Raw genomic sequence first — 21723 nt, forward strand, 5'->3', positions numbered from 1 at the left:
TGTTAGTGCTGTCACATGCTTTGTTGTGCAGGGATATTGGCGGACGGACTGCACTGCGGTGTGTGTGTGTGGATGTTGATGACACAGCAGTGTCTGGGGTTGGGCAGCTCTGGGTGTGGCTTCTGCTGATTGATGGCCGGCCGCCCAGCGCTCCGTCCAGCCGATCGCGCCCCACCTCCCCTCTTAGACGTCTTCGCTGGCAAACTTGCCACCCAAGCGCTTTTCTCCTGTTTCCTCACGTCATCCTACTCTCTTCCTCCCCCTTTTCCTCTTCTTTATGTCTGCATCTGCCACCCTTCCGCCAGCCCTCTCGCCTTACACGGGGAGCAGTCACTAGGCAGCAAGGTCAGACTCTGCCTGTCTCTCCTTTCCATTCCCTCTCAGTCTATCTCGCTCTGTCCTGTCAATAGACCCCCTCCCCCTCACCCCGTCTGCACTGTCTGTGTCCCTGTGACCGGCTGATCTCTCTTTCTGTTTTCTGAGCTGTATGACAACTCATTTTTACCCCAGGGGCTGGGGTTCCGATGCACCCAGTGACCGCTTTTCCGTCTAAAATTGGGTCCCATTAAACATTGGATGCGATTTCACCCTTGAGTTCACCCAAAAGGCCTTATATTTAGAACACTGTTCTGTAAATTCTGCTACAGCTAAACAATAACATTGATAACAAAAAAGATTAACAGATGTCATTGTTGTTTAGTCAGTGACATCACTTTACAGTTGCTTTAAGTGTATTTGTATGATGAAATACATTTTAAAAATGACTACAGAGTGAGCTGTTGAATAATTGTGCAAAAACATGGGAGCACAACTCTTTAAATATTGCCATAATAATGTAGTTTAATGTGAGCAGGTTGATGCTTTGACAGATTTTTTTGTGCTCTCAGATTACTTTTCCCAGTGCAACACTTCATATGATATGATTTTATATGTGAAATGTTACGAGAGCGTTTATATTTCACAAAAGAGCTTGCCGTAACAGCCCGTTGCTGTTGAACTTCCGACTTCACTCAATGTCACCCAGACAGAGCGCAACAGAGAAAGAGAGGGCAATCATTTAGCTACATCTGATGCTGTGCAATGCTTAAATGCAATCAAATAGAATTGAAGTCCTAAGTGAAAGAATCAGAGCTGTAATGGCATTATAAGCCTTACCTCCCCCTTCCATTTTATAGGAAGAAAAATAATAATTTACTGTTTTTCTTTCTTTTTTTGTGGCCTTGGTGAACATTAGACTTATTAAAAAAACATTTAAAAAAAATCCCAAACTTTTGAACAGTAGTGTATATTTATATAGCTTTTTGGATAAAATATAGGGCTATTTTAAATATACTGATTTTTTTCTAGTCGACTAGTAGTCATTAATTTAAGCCATTAGTCGACTCATCGCACGTTTATATTAAGTAATTTAATTAAATATATACTGAGGATAATACTAAACCATAATGAGCCTTTAATATAGGTGTAAAATATAGACTATTCTACGCTCAAGCTTGCCGCAAAGCACCAGCAAAAGTAATGATTATGAATGTGTCTGGAAAAAAATAGCAAGGAGACTTGCAACTATTTACTAATAAACTAGGGTTTTCTGAGTCAGTGTCAACAGCAAAGATGAAGTTATTGTATGTACTTAAAAAAGATATTACAGTTTCTGTAATAAAAAAAATAAAAATAAAAAAATAAAGTTGTCCTCCGAAGAGGGGGGGTGGAGGTGGGAAAAAAATAAGTTATTGGCTCGCCGTCTCCGCGGTATAGTGGAGCGTCATTAGAGAGAAATGAACCTTTCATACGGATTCCGGATTCCGCCCACAGGACTGCCGCATACTTGATGTTTTTCCCTTTTCACACCATTCTTTGTAAACCCTAGAAATGGTTGTGCGTGAAAATCCCAGTAACTGAGCAGATTGTGAAATACTCAGACCGGCCCGTCTGGCACCAACAACCATGCCACGCTCAAAATTGCTTAAATCACCTTTCTTTCCCATTCTGACATTCAGTTTGGAGTTCATGAGATTGTCTTGACCAGGACCACACCCCTAAATGCATTGAAGCAACTGCCATGTGATTGGTTGATTAGATAATTGCATTGAGAGATTGAACAGGTGTTCCTAATAATCCTTTAGGTGAGTGTATAACCTTGTATGAAAATACCATATGAAAAGTTAATGCAGGATTTAAAATGTTTTAAAATGACATATGGGCACTAATTTAGTAGATAAAGTGAGCGTTTCTTTGACTGCTCGTAAAAATGGCTTTTTTTCCCCAACATTGCGTCATTTTACGTCACGACAGGGAGCCTCAGCCTCGGCTCAGTGCAGAGTAGGCTGGTATTCAGTAAGAGCTGTCGTGAGTCAGTGTTTTTTTGTATTTCAATTTATCATCGTCATGGTAAATTGTGTTTGTGGAGGTTGCAAAAACTCTGGCCTGTCAGGACATCGAGTCCACAGGTTTCCATAACAAGAAAAAGGAGGGAGCTATATATCTTTCGTGCCTGCTGCGGTTTGTCCAGGCGAAGAGGCGGGATTTTTCTTCCGCATCGGCTTCGAAAAACGCGGTCGTGTGTAGCGTTCACTTCAGATCGGAGGATTATCATCCCGGCGATATGATGGAGTTAAACATGGGATGCCGAAGCAAGAATATCGATCGTCTTATACTGTACCAATGGCATCAAATAGTGTGATATAGGTAGTCATGCCCTAAATAGAGGCAACTTGTAATTGAAAAACAAAATAACTCAGATTGTTTAAATATTCAAATCTTTAATTTTCTGTTTGTTATAACCCAGGTGAAAAATATGTATTAAAAATGTACTTGAGTATGTTTTTAGTACAATACAAATATACTCAAGATATAGTTTTTATACATTTAATAGTATATATACCCTAAACATACTCATGTCTGCTGGCCTGATACATGATGGTAATAATCTACAATATTGTGAGCACAGTGTATATCGTTAGCGAACATGTATATATCTATAAACTAACACTGGTCTCTCTCACCAAGACACCTGTCCTGTTCTCCACTGGTTCTCCTCACACCACAACTCAATTTGTCTCTGTCCGTTCTTTCTAACATTAATCCTGGCCTGTCCCTGCTCTCTCGGCAGCATAGCAGGCTCATAATTGTATGGCTGTGGTCCGTCATACGAGTAAGTATTTCCTCAGCGTCGGAAATGTCATTACGATCCATTTTTTTCCTGTTGTTTGAATCGACCGCTCTCCTGCCCGTTACGTCAAGCCCGCCAAGCCCATTTTCAGATGCGGAAGTAAATTTTTCTCATAAAAACGACTCCTGAAGCTTCTGTAGTGTATTTATAAGTATATTTGAAAGAAAATCTAGTTCCTACATTATTTTTCTATACATTGACCCGTTGGGTCCTCTAACCTGCAATATGCCCTTTAACCCGTGAACTAAAAAACAACCCATGACAACAATGTAAAAGTAGCTCAATTCCTTGTGAAAACCTTGGCAACACTGACTACTTCTTGTGAAGTCAGTGTTGCCAAGTCAACGCCACTTCTTGTGAATTTTCTTTTTGTGCGACAAACCGACTAATACAATTTTGGTGGACTAAACCTCTTCTCGTTGACTAACGTTTATTCGACTATTAAGGGGCTGCCCTAATGAAACAGAAAATAACATTTTACTTGACAAAATAGTGGTCAAACCGGCAATTTTGGCTTCAACCAGTAAATATCTCTGGCAACTGCGTAGTAACACCCTGGCAACAACCCAGAACATTCTAGCATTGTGGTGCTATTTTTCATGGGTAAAGATGAGTGAGATTTACATCCATGAAAATCTAGTACTGTTCTTCAGTTTTTGTGCGTGTGTAATAATTTGGTATACATAAGTAATTAGTTTTTCTCTTCTGTGTTTACAGTCAGGACTATCAGCATGGCATATTCCAGTCTATTGGCTTTAAAGAGTTTCACGAGTACCTGACAGCAAGTGAGAACCTCAGTCAAGAAGAACTTGATAAACTGAAAATTAAAGGTTAGCATTCATTCACTGTCATTTTTGTTTTAGCTTGAATGTCTTCATTCTTTTGTTGTAAACTAAACATCTGTCAGTTCAGGCCTTGGGAATGAACATAGAGTGAGATTGTTGATGTTCTTGAAATTTTTCTGCGTGAGAACAGTTATGAAACCGTTCCTGACTTCACACAAAAGAGAGCGCAAACAATCTCAGACATTCATTCTGAAAGCATTCTCATGCTTTTCCAAGCAGTTTTTTTTAAACAGTCAAATAAACCGGTCCTTGAACAAACTCGGCACATTTGAAGCAAAAACACTTTGTCCAACACTGATTAAAATACATTTTCATTGTAATACAAAATTATCACTACCGCCTTCAGACAAGTATATTGTACAGGTTTATGATTAATTGCTTGTGATTAATTACTTTTTGTAACAGTAATGATTAATTAGGTGTCTGACACGTTCACACAAACCAACAATTAAAAAGTGCAGACAGGAAGTCTACTTCATGCATTACAAATTGTGTCGCTGTGGACGGGACAACAGCATATTGACTTTGAAAGACACTTTATGTAATGTCTTAAATTATTTATTCATTTGTCACAAAGTCTTTGTTATATATTCATTCGTGAACATTTCTCATCAAATACGGAGATGTGATTCATTTGATTAACCAGCATATCTAATTCAGTTAAAACTGGTAATCGATTGACAGCCCTGTTATAAAGCAAACCGGTATGTATCTTCTAAATTTTCAGCAGTTTTGAGAATTGCTCTGGTGTTTGTGTCTGATCAGATCTCTGAACATTTAGCGTTTAAGAGTGAACGCTCAGTCTGTCATCAGCTGCTGAGGGGCTGTAGAGGAAGACGTCAGGCTTTTTGTCCCCTCTCTCTCTCTCTCTCTCTCTCTCTCTCTCTCTCTCTCTCTCTCTCTCTCTCTCTCTCTCTCTCTCTCTCTCTCTCTCTCTCTCTCTCTCTCTCTCTCTCTCTCTCTCTCTCTCTCTCTCTCTCTCTCTCTCTGTCAGTCGGATTGGTGTCAAAATCAATTACTGGCATACTAAGCATGAAAGTTGCAGCACTCATAACACCGCTCATGTCTGCTGAGAGCTCATGAGTGTTTCGCTTGTTTAGTGCTCAGTATTAGTGACTTTTCAGTTGGCCATGAAGATAATAATACTGCTCTCTGATTGATTTGTGTTGCTCTTATGTTCATATGATGGATTGTGAATTGCATTCTAGTTTTGGGGGGATACCACTGCCAGTGAGGTGAATACACAAATGTTAGTATGTACACTGAATCAACATAGAAAATGAAATTGTTATAGCAAGAGCAATCAGCAAACAGACTAGGGCTGTCAAAATTGCTCAAAAATGACGTTCGAATATTCCCTAAAAAAAAAACCCATATATTCGAACTATTCGAATATCTGGTTGCGCATTTTGTCAATGATGCGCATTACGTTAATAACAGGACAAATTAATACAAAGAGACACAACTACTTGTATAGGTAGTTTATTTAAGTTTAAACATATTTGACAACGTATTAACTTACACAAAACCAAGTAAATCAACTAATGGCCAAGACCGCAGACCTTACTCTCGCTCGCACTCGCAGGCACTCTTTCTCTGTCTCTCTCTCTCTCGCCCTCACGCTCTCTGCGCATAACGGTTTAAATGAACAACAATAAACAGATGTTGAGTGCTGATCAAGAGTTTTGTGCAAGCAATTTAAGGTCGCGACTCTTTTCCTAAATATAGCAGGCTTCATTCGGTGATTGAAACAAATATTATTAACATTAATTTAAGTTTTACAGTCTATAGAACCGACATTGAACGCTCCGTGCGAGCTGTGTTGTGGTAAACTGCTGCTAGCCTGCTACTATGGCTATTTCGAGGGCGTCTGGCCACGCCCCCATTGGCGGGCTCTGACGTGTCTGATGTAATGCTAGCTCATTGGCGCACACGTTGGAGGCGCCCGTGCCATTGGATGTGCAGTTGACGCAGCACAGCCAATGAGTGAGCCAGACACTCACTGTGCTATCTGTCTGTGCAGCTGGAAAATGCGTTTTACATTTTAAGCTTCAGAATTTTGCCACTCACAAAGGAGACAGCCGCGCCTCTGCTACCGCGGGCGTGTTTTTCCACATGATTCGAATATTAATTTTCACCTTCGAATTTCTGTTTTTTAAAACTATTCGAATATATATTCGAATTTAGAATATTCGTTGACAGCCCTAAAACAGACAGGGTCCAAGCTTCTACTGTTTCAACTGAGATTTATCAACACTATGCATTTATAACACAAATTTAAGCTAAGCTTTTTAAAAAGTCACGTTGTACAATATTCTCCGGGTTCAACTGGAATTATTAAAGGGCAAAAAGCTGCAGTTTAATTTCAATTACACTATTGTTCTATTGTTGTGTTACACTCTTTTTATTCACCAAGAAGCATTGAATTGATCAGAAGTCACAGGCATTTATTTTTTTTGTAATTGAAATAAATGCTGTTGTTTTGAACTTTCTATTCACCAGAGAATCAAAAATATTACAAATGTTTTCAACATTGATAATAATAAGAAATGTTTCTTGAGCATCAAAATCAGAATATTAGAATGATTTCTGAAGGATAATGTTGCAGTAAAGCCTGGAGTAATGGCTGCTCAAAATGCAGCCTTACCATCACAGGAGTACATTTTTTAAAAAAATAAATCAAAATGGTTAACTTATATTTTGAATTTTAGTAATATTTCACAATTTAAAAAAAAAAAAAATTATTGTATCTTTGATCAAATAACTTCAGCCTTAATGAGCATAAATGAATTCTTTCAAAAACATTAAAAACCTCACGTACCCTAAACTGTTGAACGTTAGTGTATGGTCATGTTCATGTTCTCTGTGCTTCAAACTGAAAGCAAAGAGCTTAGTTCTGTTGTCAACTGCACATACTTCAAGCACACAAGGGGCTCATGATGCAATATTTTCTGCGGTTTTGGTGCCATGGGTTACTGTAAAATTTAACATAACATGATGACACCAGAGTTTTGTAGACGGAGGTTATTTAATTTGGAATGAGGAGCACACTAAAAATTGCACACAAAAATTGAGATCACTCTCAAAATAAAGAATTGAGGGTTAGCTGGACCACCTAGCAGTGCTTCATGAAAGTTGTTTTTGTTTTTTTAAAGATATTAATATTGCATTATAAAACTCCAGTAGTTATTTTAATAGTAATTCACTTGTAATCTAATATTCAGTGTGTGTGTGTGTGTTTAATATGTATGTGTGTATATACACTCACCTAAAGGATTATTAGGAACACCATACTAATACTGTGTTTGACCCCCTTTCGCCTTCAGAACTGCCTTAATTCTACGTGGCATTGATTCAACAAGGTGCTGAAAGCATTCTTTAGAAATGTTGGCCCATATTGATAGGATAGCATCTTGCAGTTGATGGAGATTTGTGGGATGCACATCCAGGGCACGAAGCTCCCGTTCCACCACATCCCAAAGATGCTCTATTGGGTTGAGATCTGGTGACTGGGGGCCATTTTAGTAAAGTGAACTCATTGCCATGTTCAAGAAACCAATTTGAAATGATTCGAGCTTTGTGACATAGTGCATTATCATGCTGGAAGTAGCCATCAGAGGATGGGTACATGGTGGCCATAAAGGGATGGACAGGGTCAGAAACAATGCTCAGGTAGGCCATGGCATTTAAACGATGCCCAATTGGCTCTAAGGGGCCTAAAGTGTGCCAAGAAAACATTCCCACACCATTACACCACCACCACCACCAGCCTGCACAGTGGTAACAAGGCATGATGGATCCATGTTCTCATTCTGTTTACGCCAAATTCTGACTCTACCATCTGAATGTCTCAACAGAAATTGAGACTCCTCAGACCAGGCAACATTTTTCCAGTCTTCAACTGTCCAATTTTGGTGAGCTCTTGCAAATTGTAGCCTCTTTTTTCCTATTTGTAGTGGAGGTGAGTGGTACCCGGTGGGGTCTTCTGCTGTTGTAGCCCATCTGCCTCAAGGTTGTTTGTGTTGTGGCTTCACAAATGCTTTGCTGCATACCTCGGTTGTAACGAGTGGTTATTTCAGTCAAAGTTGCTCTTCTATCAGCTTGAATCGCCCACAGGACTGCCGCATACTGGGTGTTTTTCCCTTTTCACACCATTCTTTGTTAACCCTAGAAATGGTTGTGCGTGAAAATCCCAGTAACTGAGCAGATTGTGAAATACTCAAGACCGGCCCGTCTGGCACCAACAACCATGTCACGCTCAAAATTGCTTAAATCACCTTTCTTTCCCATTCTGACATTCAGTTTGGAGTTCATGAGATTGTCTTGACCAGGACCACACCCCTAAATGCATTGAAGCAACTGCTTTGTGATTGGTTGATTAGATAATTGCATTAATGAGAAATTGAACAGGTGTTCCTAATAATCCTTTAGGTGAGTGTATATATTAAAAAAAATCCATGTTACATTGATACAAAAAGAGTTCGAATCCAGTCCACTTTCAAGTTGAAGTACAATGTAGATGCAATGTGAACTCGATATTCTTCTCATCCTTGTTTACATCAATGTGCATACCCCTTTGACGGAGCATATAGCGGTGATGTGCATTGTAACCAGTTGATGGAAAAAGTATTCATGAAAAGCATTCTGAAAATCTGAATAATTTGCAATAAAAAATGATTCACAGTATTTTGAAGTGGCCACAATAACAATATTGTGCATACAGTAATATGATATATCACAATAATGAGCAAGAACATTTTATCTACTTTTTTGGTATAGTCAATGGAAAATGGAAAGAGTTTTATATATATATAAAACTCTTTCCGTTTTCCATTGACTAGACAAAAAAGTGTCTAAAAAAAGTAGATAAATTGTTCTTATACTTTTTTGTTTGTGGTTTTATGACTTTTTTAATATATATTTATCTAAGCAGCAGCGCAAGATTTTTAAAGGGATAGTTCACTGAAAAATGGAAATTCTGTCATCTATTCACACTCATGCCATTCCAGACAAATCTTTTACAAATCAAAAAGTACAAAAAGGCATTGCGAAATATGAAGCTTAACTGTGTTTGTTTGATGTCCGAAAACAAACCTATATGCTTCTGGTGTGTTAAGCAAGCACATTTGAGCTTCCTTTATCATTTTTGATGTGCTCCATGTATGTGCATTGATCAATGTTTATATGTAAGTAAAATCCTAAAATTAATATGTTCATCATATAAGTGATCATGTGTCTTCAGAAAGACAACTTTTTGTGCTTTTTGATGCATGAGACTTTTGTTGGCATCGACTTTCAAATAGATCAACAAAAATAAGCAAATATTACAAATGTTTTCATTTGTGTTCTAAAGATATAGGAAAGTCATGATTGTTTGGAATGACATGAGGGTGAGTAAATGATCACAGAATTCAAATTTTGGGGTGACCCATCCCTTTAAATATAACATTTCAAATGCTAATATTTGTCGAAAGAATATATAAATTTGACTAAATTGTGTAGCCTTAACACAGACAGCCCAATATACTGTGGCACCAGTGGTAAGAGGATATACTGAAGAGGAAGTGAATTGAGAGGGGGTGGGGTGGGGTGGCTGAGATTTTTAATGGAACTGGCTCTTCCTCTTCTCCTTGTCCTCTATGCTTTGCTATTAAGCACTTTAAATTGTGTTGGTAAACCTATTGCGCATTACTTTTTCATTTATTTGTATTTTTTTTATGTGTTGTCTCCCACAAACATGTCTTGCGGTACTTGGTGTGGCCGTCATATATTGATCTTGTTATTTCTTTCTCTCACAGGGGTCGAGTCTCTCAAGCAGGCGACTCGCCGCTATGCCCGAAAACAGAACAAATGGGTCCGCAACCGATTCCTCAAGAGTAAGTCTCGCTGAATACACACTTTTTCCTTGGTGTTGTGCAGTGTTCAAATTCAGAAGGCAGCTTATCTGATGCCCATAAGGCACCAAACCACAGATTGTTATAGCCATATTTTCCCTGGAATAAATTCATGGACGACATTGCATGAAAGTTCCACCACCCTTTAACGCGAGTTCGTCGTCCTCCCCTTTCCATCCTGTCTCTTGTTTGAGGGTTTAATTGTCTGTGAGGTACAGTCTCTGCTGCTAGATGCTCCGTAATACTGCAGCTGTGTTAGTTCAGAGTGCATTGCAGCCACTGGCTTCAATTTTGATCACAAGGGAAGTGCATCCACCATTAGTGTTAAGTTCACTCATCTCAATTCTGAATTCATTGCTGGACATTAAATATTGGCTTCACTAGTGGCTTGTCTGTTGTATATTGGCTGTTGTATATTGGTCGCCCCCAGAGGTTACTGTAGCTGTGTGTCTCTTTTTCGTTTTCTTTCAGTACGGTCTAATGGTCAGGTAATCACAGCTGGTTTTAACGAGATGGACTTCACACAGACCATTAAACACACAAACAGTCATAGAGAAATACTGTGTGTGTGTTTGAAGGCTACCCCTCCCTCACAGACAGCCTCAAAATTCCAAGGCTCAGGGTTCAGTATTTACTGGCCTTGGGTTGATAAAAGATCAAATGCTCGTAAAGTTTGGGTGTTTCAAGACACGGTCAGTCTGAACAGTTTGTACTATTACTTCCTAACAGACACCAGCAGAATCAGCAAGCACTTCAGTGGTTAAACAGCTGTGTGTGTATGTTTGTGCTGGTGACATCAGGGTGTGAAGTTTATCTAGAGAAAGGAGGTAAAGGACACTTCATAACAATGGTGAGTGTAGAAGTGAAATAATGTTAGTTTGTTGCATAACAAAAGCTATAAAGTTAAAAGGAATGTGTGCATGTGCGTGGCACAGGGGACGTTCACACAGGACGTGTATCTTGCGTAAAGAACAGCTACAAGGAGTGGGACAAAAACAGAACACAGAGGGTCTCAAGAAGTGTTTTTTAAAGTTGACTAATTTTAACTTGATGCTTATGAAGTGAGATGTGATGCAGCGGTCTATCTAATGCCTAGACCCAAAATGTAAAGAAAGCCCCCAAAAAACAGCACTGATAAAGTGCAATCATATCCTGTGTGTACAAGCTTTAAAGGAATAATTCCTCCAGAAATAATCCTTTATGAAATAATTTTGTCACCCAACATGTTGTTCCAAACATGCATGATTTAAACTCAAGATTTATAGTCCAATTTGTGAACGTTCATACCATTTGGAATAATTGGTTCACAAATCAGACGTTGCTACTTCTCTAACGTACTCTTAGTAGAGCTTGCTTGGATGTCAAGAACTTTCAGTGAAATATGATTTACATTTTGGTCTGTTCTTCATGCAAAGCTCTATTAAATGTCTTCAGAATGGTTTAAATAATTTTTAATTTTGTTGAAAAGAGTGGCCAGGATATTCTTTAAAACATTTTTTGGAAAGAAAATTTGTTTTCCATGGAAGTCATATGGGTTTGGAATGACATGAGATGACAATGTTCATTGGAACATGCTTTTTTCAAGTTTACATGCATGTTGTTTTTTGTCCACTTGTCACATGCATCATCTTTGTCTTCCACTCTTCTTTCCTGTTCTACTTCTTGTAAGCACCTCAACACTGACCAAACTAATGTCTTGGATTTACCTTTGATTTCCACTTTACCTTGGAAGTCCTTGGCCTTCACCGCCTCTACCATTCTTCCCAACATTATATGGGCATTCCCTTTGGATTCTGACCCCTGTTTCTAAAGATCCTGGCCTGGATTACCCCTTGTTCCCCATCCCTGTGGAGACTACCAGCAATCCTGTTAGCCATAATGAGATTAGGCAGAGACAGTGGCTAGCCCTTATTAAGAGTAGTTTTGTGTCCCATCATTTGCGACTGAACCCTACACACGAGGGCAGCTGGCATTAGGTGAGATGTCTGTGAATGTGGCCTTCCTCTATGACCTTTGTGTCCTGATTTTAGTTACTGAATAATCTTCTCCTGACTTCTGCAAGAAGGAGCCTTTTGGTCATGTTCTTAAAAAGTATTTTACTTCACCAGATGGTTCCTGGTGCTTTGACCAGTGATCAGTCCTGCAGCGTGGCAAGTTTCTGCTCTTTCCATGCGGTATACCAAGCCTTTTGCCATCCTAATTATTTAAGAAAATAATTAGATAAGTAGCAGGCTAGATTTCTCTCTACATTTTCAACAGCTCTGTTAGCCAGTATTGTAGTACTCAAGTCCAAGACCATATTTTCTATGACTAGTAGAGACCAGCTCATTGGAGTCCTAATGCTCATTAGTTCAAATGCTCCTGAAATTATGGTGTTGGACTAGGACTTGAGATAAACATCAGTACTACAACAATGATTTTAGTTTTCTAAGAAGCATTTAAACTCTTGGGTCACCTCTTGTTGCCTTACTTCAAGTTCACCAGGCCAGTAGGTCTCAAGTCATCACAACTAAACCCCTTGCATCCATCCCCACCTCTCTCCCACCCTTTGCTGGACTCTGCCCTGATTGTGGTCTGGTTAAGCTCCTGTGGCTGCCTGTCAGTAGCCTAACTGATCCCTCCCTCCACACCCCACGCATCCTAGTGCCTCATGGGGACCTCAGCTTATGGTCTAATCCTGCAAGCATTAGAGTACTGATAGGAATTTAGAAGGGTGGCAGGAGGTTGGAGTTTATGGTGAGGCCTCTTGGGGATAAGGACTGTGGGTTCATTGAGGGCAAACTTGCATTCATTGTCCTCCTGGCCTCTATGGGGCGATCAACATCTCCTCTTTCCTTTTTCAATCAGTGGCTTTGTTTGTAAATTGAAACAAACTCTGAGCTGATATGAAAAAGCCGGTTCGGTGTATTGGTTTTGTTGCCCCAAGCTGACAGCTGTGAAGGGAGCATCACCTTCAGAGCAGTCAAAAATTGTTTGGAAGAAAAGTTCTTGTGATGTGTCTCCCTTATTAAAATCAATTAATTTGCAGCTAATAGTCAGTGTGCTACCTTCTTGAGCTGTGCTGGTTTGAACCCTACTGTTGACAGCTGAATTCGGGATCAGGGATCAGCTCCGTTTCCGCTTCCCTAGGGAGAGGAGAGTAGCTTGGGGGGTAACCGTGACAACAGTTCAGTCGACAGCTCAGGGAGGCAATGTGAGCACTAAGTAACAGTCTCTTGCCTTTTGTCAACGATAGGGGAAACCTGAGTGAGATGCGCGACAGGTGCGACATAGAACAGTGTCCCCTTACACACACACACCTCAGGACACACCCCACACTCCCTAAATGCATTCCCGCAAGAATACGAATGCCATCCGTTTGCATATGGACCTTTGTCCATGGGTGTTTATACATGAACACGTGTTGATGAGCTTGTGAATGGCATACGGTGGAAGATTTTGCTTATATAATGTATAAGCAAATGTAAACTAAATTAAGGTATGAAAGGAGTTAAAAACAGCTGTTGAGGTGTTGACCTGGTGTTCACAACCTACAGCTGGATATCTGATGATTAGTCCTACAGCTGTCCAACATTATAGCCGGTGTCCTGTGCTGACATCCATATCCACTCCTTCGTTCTTTTTTCATGACCTAGGCTCTGTTATCACACAAACAGCAGCAGGTGTGACTGCTCAGTGCGTTTCCTGATGCCCATGTCTTTGGAGACTCTTTGGAAAAGATCTGCCAGTTGGTGAGCGAGTGGTCTTTTCACATCTCAAAAGGCAGCAGCCGCACGGCTGTCTGCCGTGGGTGTGCTGCAGAGGTGCCGCCTCATTTAGGCAGATATTTGAGATCTCTGTGGTTAGAAACCCTTGTTCTCTCGTCTTTTCCACCATTCAGGTCTGGCAAGATTACTTGACTTAGATTTCACCGAGATTTGAATTTTGGGTGGGGGCAAGCCCTCCGTTCAGCATCTGTTTACCCCCAGATGGCCATCGTTGACCCGTTCCCTCTAATTTCTATACCCCAGAGAGAGGTACAAAAAAAGTCCTCCACTCCCCACATGGCTCAGGTAGGCCAGGTGTCTCTGTGCAGGCCCACCTGCTGCCGCTCTTTTCTGATAAGCACAAAAGCGGACATAAAGACTGCAGAACTGTCTTTGATTAGGAGCGACGGCAAGCAAGATGCAACAAGGTTTAGTTAGAGGTAAAGAGATGCTTTACATCAGCTAAGTGGGACGCTGGGTCTCTTGTGTGCAGGAACACCTGTGCAATTGGTGCCAATGCAAAAGCTGTATGCATCATTAAATGCATGGCTTTCTAAGACAATGTTAACCTAATGAATTATTTCAGGTTTGCTGAGATATCTTTGCTTAGTGTGATAAATTAATGGATTTTTGATTTTAAATTTCAAAATGAATATTTAGTTGCAAATTAGCAACAGTCTTTAATAGTGCATATACTTATTTTAAACAATTTTCAATAAATAATTTATCAAATTTGACAGCAGGTATTTGATATTGAATTATATTTATTTAAATCATCAGTGTAATACATTTCATGAAATATAATGCTCACTAGACGATCATAAAATGCTTTTAATGATTAAATTAAATGACGTTACTTTATAAGTTTGTTTATTTATTTATAACCTGGATTTGTATTTTGGTAGCACTGAAACTCAATTTTACATTTTGATGAAAAGGTTTTAAATCAGTTGAAATTGATTGAATGTACCATTTATGTATTAATTTCAAGAATTCAATTATTATTTTTATTTTTTTAAGGAATACATTTTACTATATGATAACCATTCAGGTTTTTAAATGCCTTTTAGTGCGTTTAATATTCTGGGTGCTGTTGTTGTTTTTCTGGATTATGTAATACTTATTGGTGTCATCTAGATAAGGAACTAGACTGCATTTGGAGGCATTCCAGTGGTTGGCCATGGGTTAAATTAGAAACGGTCTGTTCCTTTTGGCCAGACGTGGAGTAACTGTTTGACAAAGAATTAGATTTTCTGTGATAAACATTTAACTACGGTTACAAACAATGTTCAGTGGTTATGTACTTTGCATTTTATGCAAATTACGTTTTTTTGCATAGTGTTTTTAACTAATAGCTTTTTTTTGTTTTAAAGAAGTGTTTAAGGGCATTTTTCTCTGTTACAGTTCTGGACTTGCGTAATATTTGCCTCAGGCAAACAGGTGTGAGGGTTGGTGATATTGTCAGCAGTGTCCTTGTGAAGTGGTGGCTCCTCTAAATTCCGTTACTATAAAAAAAAAAAATCACACATCAAAAATTTGTTGGTTTCAGGTCAGGTTTCTTCTTTATTACAAAAAGCTCAAATAGTTTTTGTCAACACCATTGTGCAATTCAGAAATTATAATTAATAAACAGGCTACACATCTTGAGAGCTCTTGCATATTCATGTTTGTCAGTTTTACTAACATTACCTTAAAGAAAAACAAACATTTGTAAGTATAGGATGCCAAGCCATTTCAAAGTAGTTTGACAGTTCAACTAGACGGTGTTTGAAAATAGAGGCTGTTTGAAAAATATCATGCCAGAAAGATGCCTCTTCGAAACTGGTTATCACAGCAGAAAAATTGTGACTGCTTATGTCTACATCATGACTTAATTATGTCATTATTATTATTTGTAGTTGTTGAAATAAACATTAAGATTTACCAATGCTGTAGAAGTAAATTTGAGTATAAAGAATACTATTAACTAATATACGTCTGCCTTTACATGCACATGAACTTTAATGACATCCAATTCTTAATCCGTAGGGTTTAACATGAAGTTGGTCCACCGTTTGCAGCTATAACAGCTTCAACTCTTCTGGGAAGGCTTTCCACACTGTTTAGGAGTGTGTCTTTATGAGAATTTTTAACCATTCTCCTAGAAGTGCATTTGTGAGGTCAGGTACTGATGTTGGACGTGCAAACTGTTCCCACAAAGTTGGGAGCATGAAATTGTCCAAAATGTCTGGGTATGCTGAAGTATTAAGAGTTCATTTCACTGGAACTAAAAGGCCACGCCCAACCCCTGAAAAACAACCCCACACCATAATCCCCCCTCTACCAAACTTTACACTTGGCACAATGCAGTCAAGCAAGTACCGTTTTCCTGGCAACCACCAAACCCTTATATATTTATATATAAGCTTATATTATATATTATAGCTTATATATTTATTTATTTTATTTTTTAAACTGCAATGCACCATGATAATACCATGTTTTTTTTACTTATACCATGGTGATGTCACATTGAAATATCATATTATTGATTTTCAGTATTAATCCAAACAGATTGACAGTCTCTAATACTGGCTTAAAATGGTATGGTCACAGTTGTGTGTGATATCCTTCAGTTTAGAGCAGCACCAGACAGCCAAGATCAGAGAAAAGAGATGTCGCTAATGGAACTTTTTTGATACTTTCCTATATCATTTCTATTCCCATTTTAAGCAGTTTAACCTGTAATTGATGTAGATAATGTGTCTATTGTGTTTAATAAGGGAAGTGGGAGGATTTGAGTAAAGCATGACAGCAGGTCATGCCCTCTCATTTTAAGACAAAGATGAGTTTTCCATTGCTGTAGACAGATTTTTAAAATTAGAGTCTCTGTGTTCCAGGCGGCCAAGTGTGATTCTTACCACTTTGCAATGTATGACTTTATCTCAAAGGCATGTGTTTTTTAATCTCAAAGGCATGTGTGAAGTAAAATAAGTTTCAGAAAGCCTGTTCAGTGTTTTTTAACAAGTTCTAAACACAAAGTGTTTCTCACTAAGCCAAGCATTAGGTTGGGTTATTTGAACAGGCCACCACAACCCTATATAACTTCGGGACCTAACTTGTCCCACACCGTTTGCTCTGTAGACATGAATGATGCCTCAGATCATGAGAAGAAATGTGCTCTAATAATACCTGGGGACCAGAATAACATACCCTGTAGATCCTTTTTTTTGTGACCAGAACACCCGTGTGTGTGTGTTTTTACTCTGCATGTGTTTAATGTATGGGCCTCTCATTATCTGTGCATGTCTGGTGTATTGTGCATGGATCAATAGCGTTGAGGGAGGCAGAGTGAGGTCGTCTCTGCAGACAGTGTCAGAATCCTGTTGGAGATTATCGAGCAGCAGTGATTCAGCAGATTCAGGCTGCTGCAGGCCCTCCCTGCATCACTCCATACTGAGTACTCCATCCGTTCCACCCTCTTGTCCTTGACATTTTTAATCATTAATTGTTTATTGAAAATTGTTAAATGAAATTTGACTTTTAGTCTATCGACTGCAAGTTCTCATTTACTTTTGAGTGCAATGCCCACCTCTCAAAATTCAAACAACTGGATAGAACCAAGACCCCTTGTTTGATCATTCGTTATATTCGGATGTCACAATACGGAGGAAAAGATCTTTCACTACTTCCGTTTCATCTTAAAAGGATACATTGACTAAATTCACTTAGACTAAAATACATTTTAGCAGATATAAAATTTACAGTCTTTCTCTTCCAGGAAAATGGACCAAAAATAATATAGATCAGTATGTTGCACCGAACAGATGTTTTGCACAATCATATGCTCTCTATAATGAGCCTATACCTAATTAGCAAGTAGCAAATCGTGGTCATTGTTTTTCCCAATGGACTCAAGCTGAAAGTTAAGGAAAGTAATTTAATCATTAGCCTAAGGTGTAACATTAACTGAGTTCACTGTGTTCACACCATTACATTGCACCATAATTATTCTGCAAGTTTAATCAAAATGCATTTCATCAGTGTCATCTTTTGTCAATTTATCTTCAAAATCTTCAGGACCTTCTAACAATGTGCCTCCTGTTTACGGTCTGGATGTGACAGATGTGACCAATTGGGAGACTACTGTACTTACTCCTGCTCTAGAGATCCTGGACTGCCTCCAAAAGGTTTGACTCGTTTCGTTTCTTGTTTAGTTGACAAATAATGTCTCCTTTTACACCCCTCTGATCATGATTTGTCTTGTGAACCCAGCCGTAGAGGTTCTGCATAATCGTTTGTGTTGCTAGTTTCCTGTCACTGATTTTTGGAGGTGTTTATTTTTTTCATCTTTCTTTTTTTTAAAGAGTGGAGACTAACAAAAGTGCTGTTTTTAATAACATTTAAAATAAGTTTACATTTACACACAATCATGACAAACTTTATTATTTTGTATTTTTTTTAGTTATCATTAGGTTATTCATGTATCATCATTTCTAAAGATTTTTTAGGCCAATTACTAATCCCCATTCATAGCACATCTACTTTTGAAACTATTCCAGGGAGAGCAGCCATCCACACAGCCAATCAGAGCTGAGGGGGTGGAGTCTCGCAACAAACGGAGTCATCACATGTGCGATCTGTGCGAAAAGGTGATCATCGGCGACTTGGAATGGACGGGTAAGTTTCTGCAAACTAGAAAACCAGTGCATTTTCAAACATCTTACAACAAGACTATTGATGCTAATATTTGAACTGTCCTGACCTCCAGCACACCAGAAGTCCAAAAACCATCTTTATCAAGTCCGCAAGAGGAGAAAAGCCGAACAAGCCTCAGATCAGGACACAAACCCTACCGAACATAAAAATGTCATTGACAGGCAGGTACCTGTACTATAGCACCCACCTCACGGCTCTGATGGGGCTTATTGGGGTCAAGCTCACAGATGGACCAAAGAAATGAAGGGCTCGTAATGTATTTTTCAGATCAATATAAGAATGTGCTTTCAGATTCATTGGTTTGCAGTGATACCTCAACTTTCCCTGTGGAGTAGCAGAACACACTTCAGGGTCTGTGATGTTTAGACACATGGATTGATGGTTTTTCCCATCTGCCAAAGACCAGGGGTTACTGCTAATGTCTGGATTTGGATACTTGCACTGGACAGATGTCTTCCCCGCTGCTGTTTTGTCTGAGTGGTGCACTTTTTAACCACATCTAACCACGACTGGTGCTCTTTTAAACCACACTGCGGTGAGCTGTTCTAACCTCTTTGGCTGTTCTGACTGAACTCAAAATTCATCACTGCTGATGTTGGATTACTGGATCACATTTTCCCCTGCTGATCAAGAACGGAGGTTATTTTTTCATTATTAAATCTGATGCTTGACTTTATTTGGAAGTCTTATATTTATGTAATCGTCTGATCGGTTCGGGTCAGCACATAACTATAACTTTAAGCTTACGTGGACGTTCTTTCCTCAGGATTCTCAGTGCCTTTGCTTTTTCTATGACAACGTCCAATCAAAAACTTTTTTTTACTCGCTCATATGCCTTTCCAAACCCATTCATTTTTTCATGGAACACAAAACGAGACATTTTGAGGAATGTAAACACAGCTCTAATCCATACAATGAATAAATGACATAACCCGGCACCAGAAAACTTGGAATATATCCTAAGTCGTATGGGTTACCTTTTTATGTTTTCTTCTGGAGATTGTATGGAAAAGAGCAGCATGAACATTCTTCAAAATATATTCTTTTGAGTACCATGAAGGAAAGAATGAGTTTGGAACATCACAAGGTTTATGAATTACAATTAATCCGTAGTTCACATTTTAAGACTCAGCTGCATTTGCCTTTTTGGTTTGAGTGTTTTTATTTCAAGACTTTTACAGAATGATCTATAACTGCAGTGCATAAATTATGTAAATGTAATTAAAGTGCTTTTTTATAATTTAAATGACTCACCTGAACAGATTTGTGTTTATCTAATCAAATGAGTCGGAAAACTTTTAGCATGAAATCATCAGGGTTGCTTGGGCGATGAGCCACCAATACCTGCTCATACTGCTGCACAATTTCGTAATCCTTGGCTGGGAGCCACAAGCTACTTTTTTTTTTTCTCCCTCTCTTTTGATCATTTCTCCATGTCAATGTGCTCCAGTGTGCCATTTTCAGTTCAAGTCCACAGCATAACACTCATTAGCCTCCCTGTTCAGGCTAAATATACATCACACACAATAGCGGGAAGGGAGAGTGTTTACACAGTGCCTGTAAGTGGCTGTCCCACATTTGCGCTGATTTGGGTCACTGATTTGGACTGAGCGGGTGCCGGTGATTCCGGTATAAGGGGAGTGACAGGCAGCCTCTCATCCTTGTGTGTGTGAATGTGAGTTTTATTTTAGCTTTGCAAGAGTTCAAGGCTTGGCGGGAAAGTCTTAGTGGGTCAGCTGAGCTTCCTCTTGACGGATAACAGCACATTTAGATCAGGGAGTTCTCAAGGATGAAAGTGAATGGAAAAAGAAGGCAAACGGCAGACAGCTGGTGTTTGTTGACCTTGCACTTAACTACTAACAACTAAACTACTTTTACTAGTCTGACCACTGCCTTTAAGGACATTTTGCATTATTTACTCATCCTTATGTTGTGCCAAACTTAAACTGTTTGACTTTCTTTTGTTGAGATGCTTGCCTTGTGAACTTGCCTTATGTAATGCAAAAGGAGATTTAAAAAAAAAAAATTTTTTAAGAATGTTCTGGTCATTCAGTTGCATGCAGTTGCAATTAATGAGGAATCAAGGTTTTCAGTGTTTGAATGCTTTTTAAAAAGTGGTTAATGTGACTTTTGATCTACATTTCAAGAATTCAGAGTGATAACTTTTTGCCCAGTATCATCGGACCATGTTTATGGTTCAGTCCCCATTCAAATGCAATTGCATGGAAAAGACCAGCACAGTCTTCAAAATCTTTCTTGAGTCATGTGGGTTTACAACTAAAAGAATCAGTATATTTTGAGTTAACTTTTTTTTTTTTTAAAGATACATTTGTGTGCAACACTTTCCTACAATGCTTTTAATGTTTATTCAACCCTTAGCTTGCTTTTGTTATCTTTAATGCAGTTTGTTCGTTATGCAAGAATATTTGTTTACTTCTCACTGGGATGATTAGCCAGTTTATACTGCTGTTGGCTTGATTCTCTTTTTTCACCACTCTCTCCCTCCCAACTACTGATTCTTGAATAAAAGAAAACCAGCTGATGTAACGTTTAAATAGTCCAAGTTAAGCCACGCTGAGAACTGGAGAATTGGGTCAAGTTTGTTTGCTTAATTATCCTGTTATTTTCAGTCGTGTTTAGATCTCCACTAGCCCATTTAAAATGCACATAGAAAGTCATCATGATTACTAAGAACTGTGAAAGTGTGCACTGAATCCTAAGGCTGAACCACAATTCACATAATATCCATATTACTTAATATCTTGCCCTTTGTCGTTTGCTTGTAAATATTGTGTAAAGTTTTTGTTGTGTATATGTCATCTGTTGTCAATGTGTCACATGATCCTTCAGAAATTAAAATACGGTGTTTTGGTGCTCAAGAAAAAAATCGTATACATTTTTTAAACAATTGTGCGACTTAATATTTTTCTGGAAACCATAAAACAGGATTATTAGGATTAAATATAATCTTTTGTAACATTATTAATGTCTTCATTGTCACTTTTAATCAATATAATGCATATTTGTTGAATACAAGTGTTTATTTATTTTTATTTATTTTTTTAAGTTAGTGTATATTAGTTTGTACTTTGCAAGTATAAGAATTGGGATTCAGCCTATGTGTGTAGTGCCCTGTGTTGGTGAGGGCCGTGTGTCTGTGTGAAGTGAATAAGGGTCATGGTTAGACACAGTCCATTCCCTCCGCTGGCCCCCTATCAAGGTTCGGTAGCCTTCGAAACCCAACCGACATGCATGATTCGGTTTCCTTTCATCGTCTTATCTCGCTCTCTCCTTCACTTTCTCTGATACTCCCCCTCTCCTCTTACCTTTCCCCTTCATTACCTGAATATCAGCTTAAATGGGGAAGTCAT

At 38.8% G+C, this 21723-nt stretch overlaps 1 protein-coding gene across 5 annotated transcripts in view; it reads left to right on the forward strand.

Moving 5' to 3' along the window:
* Positions 1-18708, forward strand: part of trit1 (tRNA isopentenyltransferase 1) — a 58174-nt gene extending 39466 nt beyond the window's left edge. For all 5 annotated transcript variants that reach the window (XM_056250099.1, XM_056250101.1, XM_056250102.1 and 2 more), the window contains 5 exons: positions 3887-3999; positions 9813-9890; positions 17714-17823; positions 18196-18313; positions 18405-18708. In XM_056250099.1, the coding sequence (XP_056106074.1) occupies positions 3887-3999; positions 9813-9890; positions 17714-17823; positions 18196-18313; positions 18405-18532 (547 nt within the window). In that variant the 3' untranslated portion in view covers positions 18533-18708. The remainder of the gene's footprint in view (positions 1-3886; positions 4000-9812; positions 9891-17713; positions 17824-18195; positions 18314-18404) is intronic.
* Positions 18709-21723: the final 3015 nt, after the last annotated feature.

This window comes from Rhinichthys klamathensis, unplaced genomic scaffold (assembly GCF_029890125.1).
Source record: "Rhinichthys klamathensis goyatoka isolate OS25496 unplaced genomic scaffold, OSU_Roscu_1.1 h1tg000067l_1, whole genome shotgun sequence".
Classification (NCBI taxonomy): domain Eukaryota; kingdom Metazoa; phylum Chordata; class Actinopteri; order Cypriniformes; family Leuciscidae; genus Rhinichthys; species Rhinichthys klamathensis.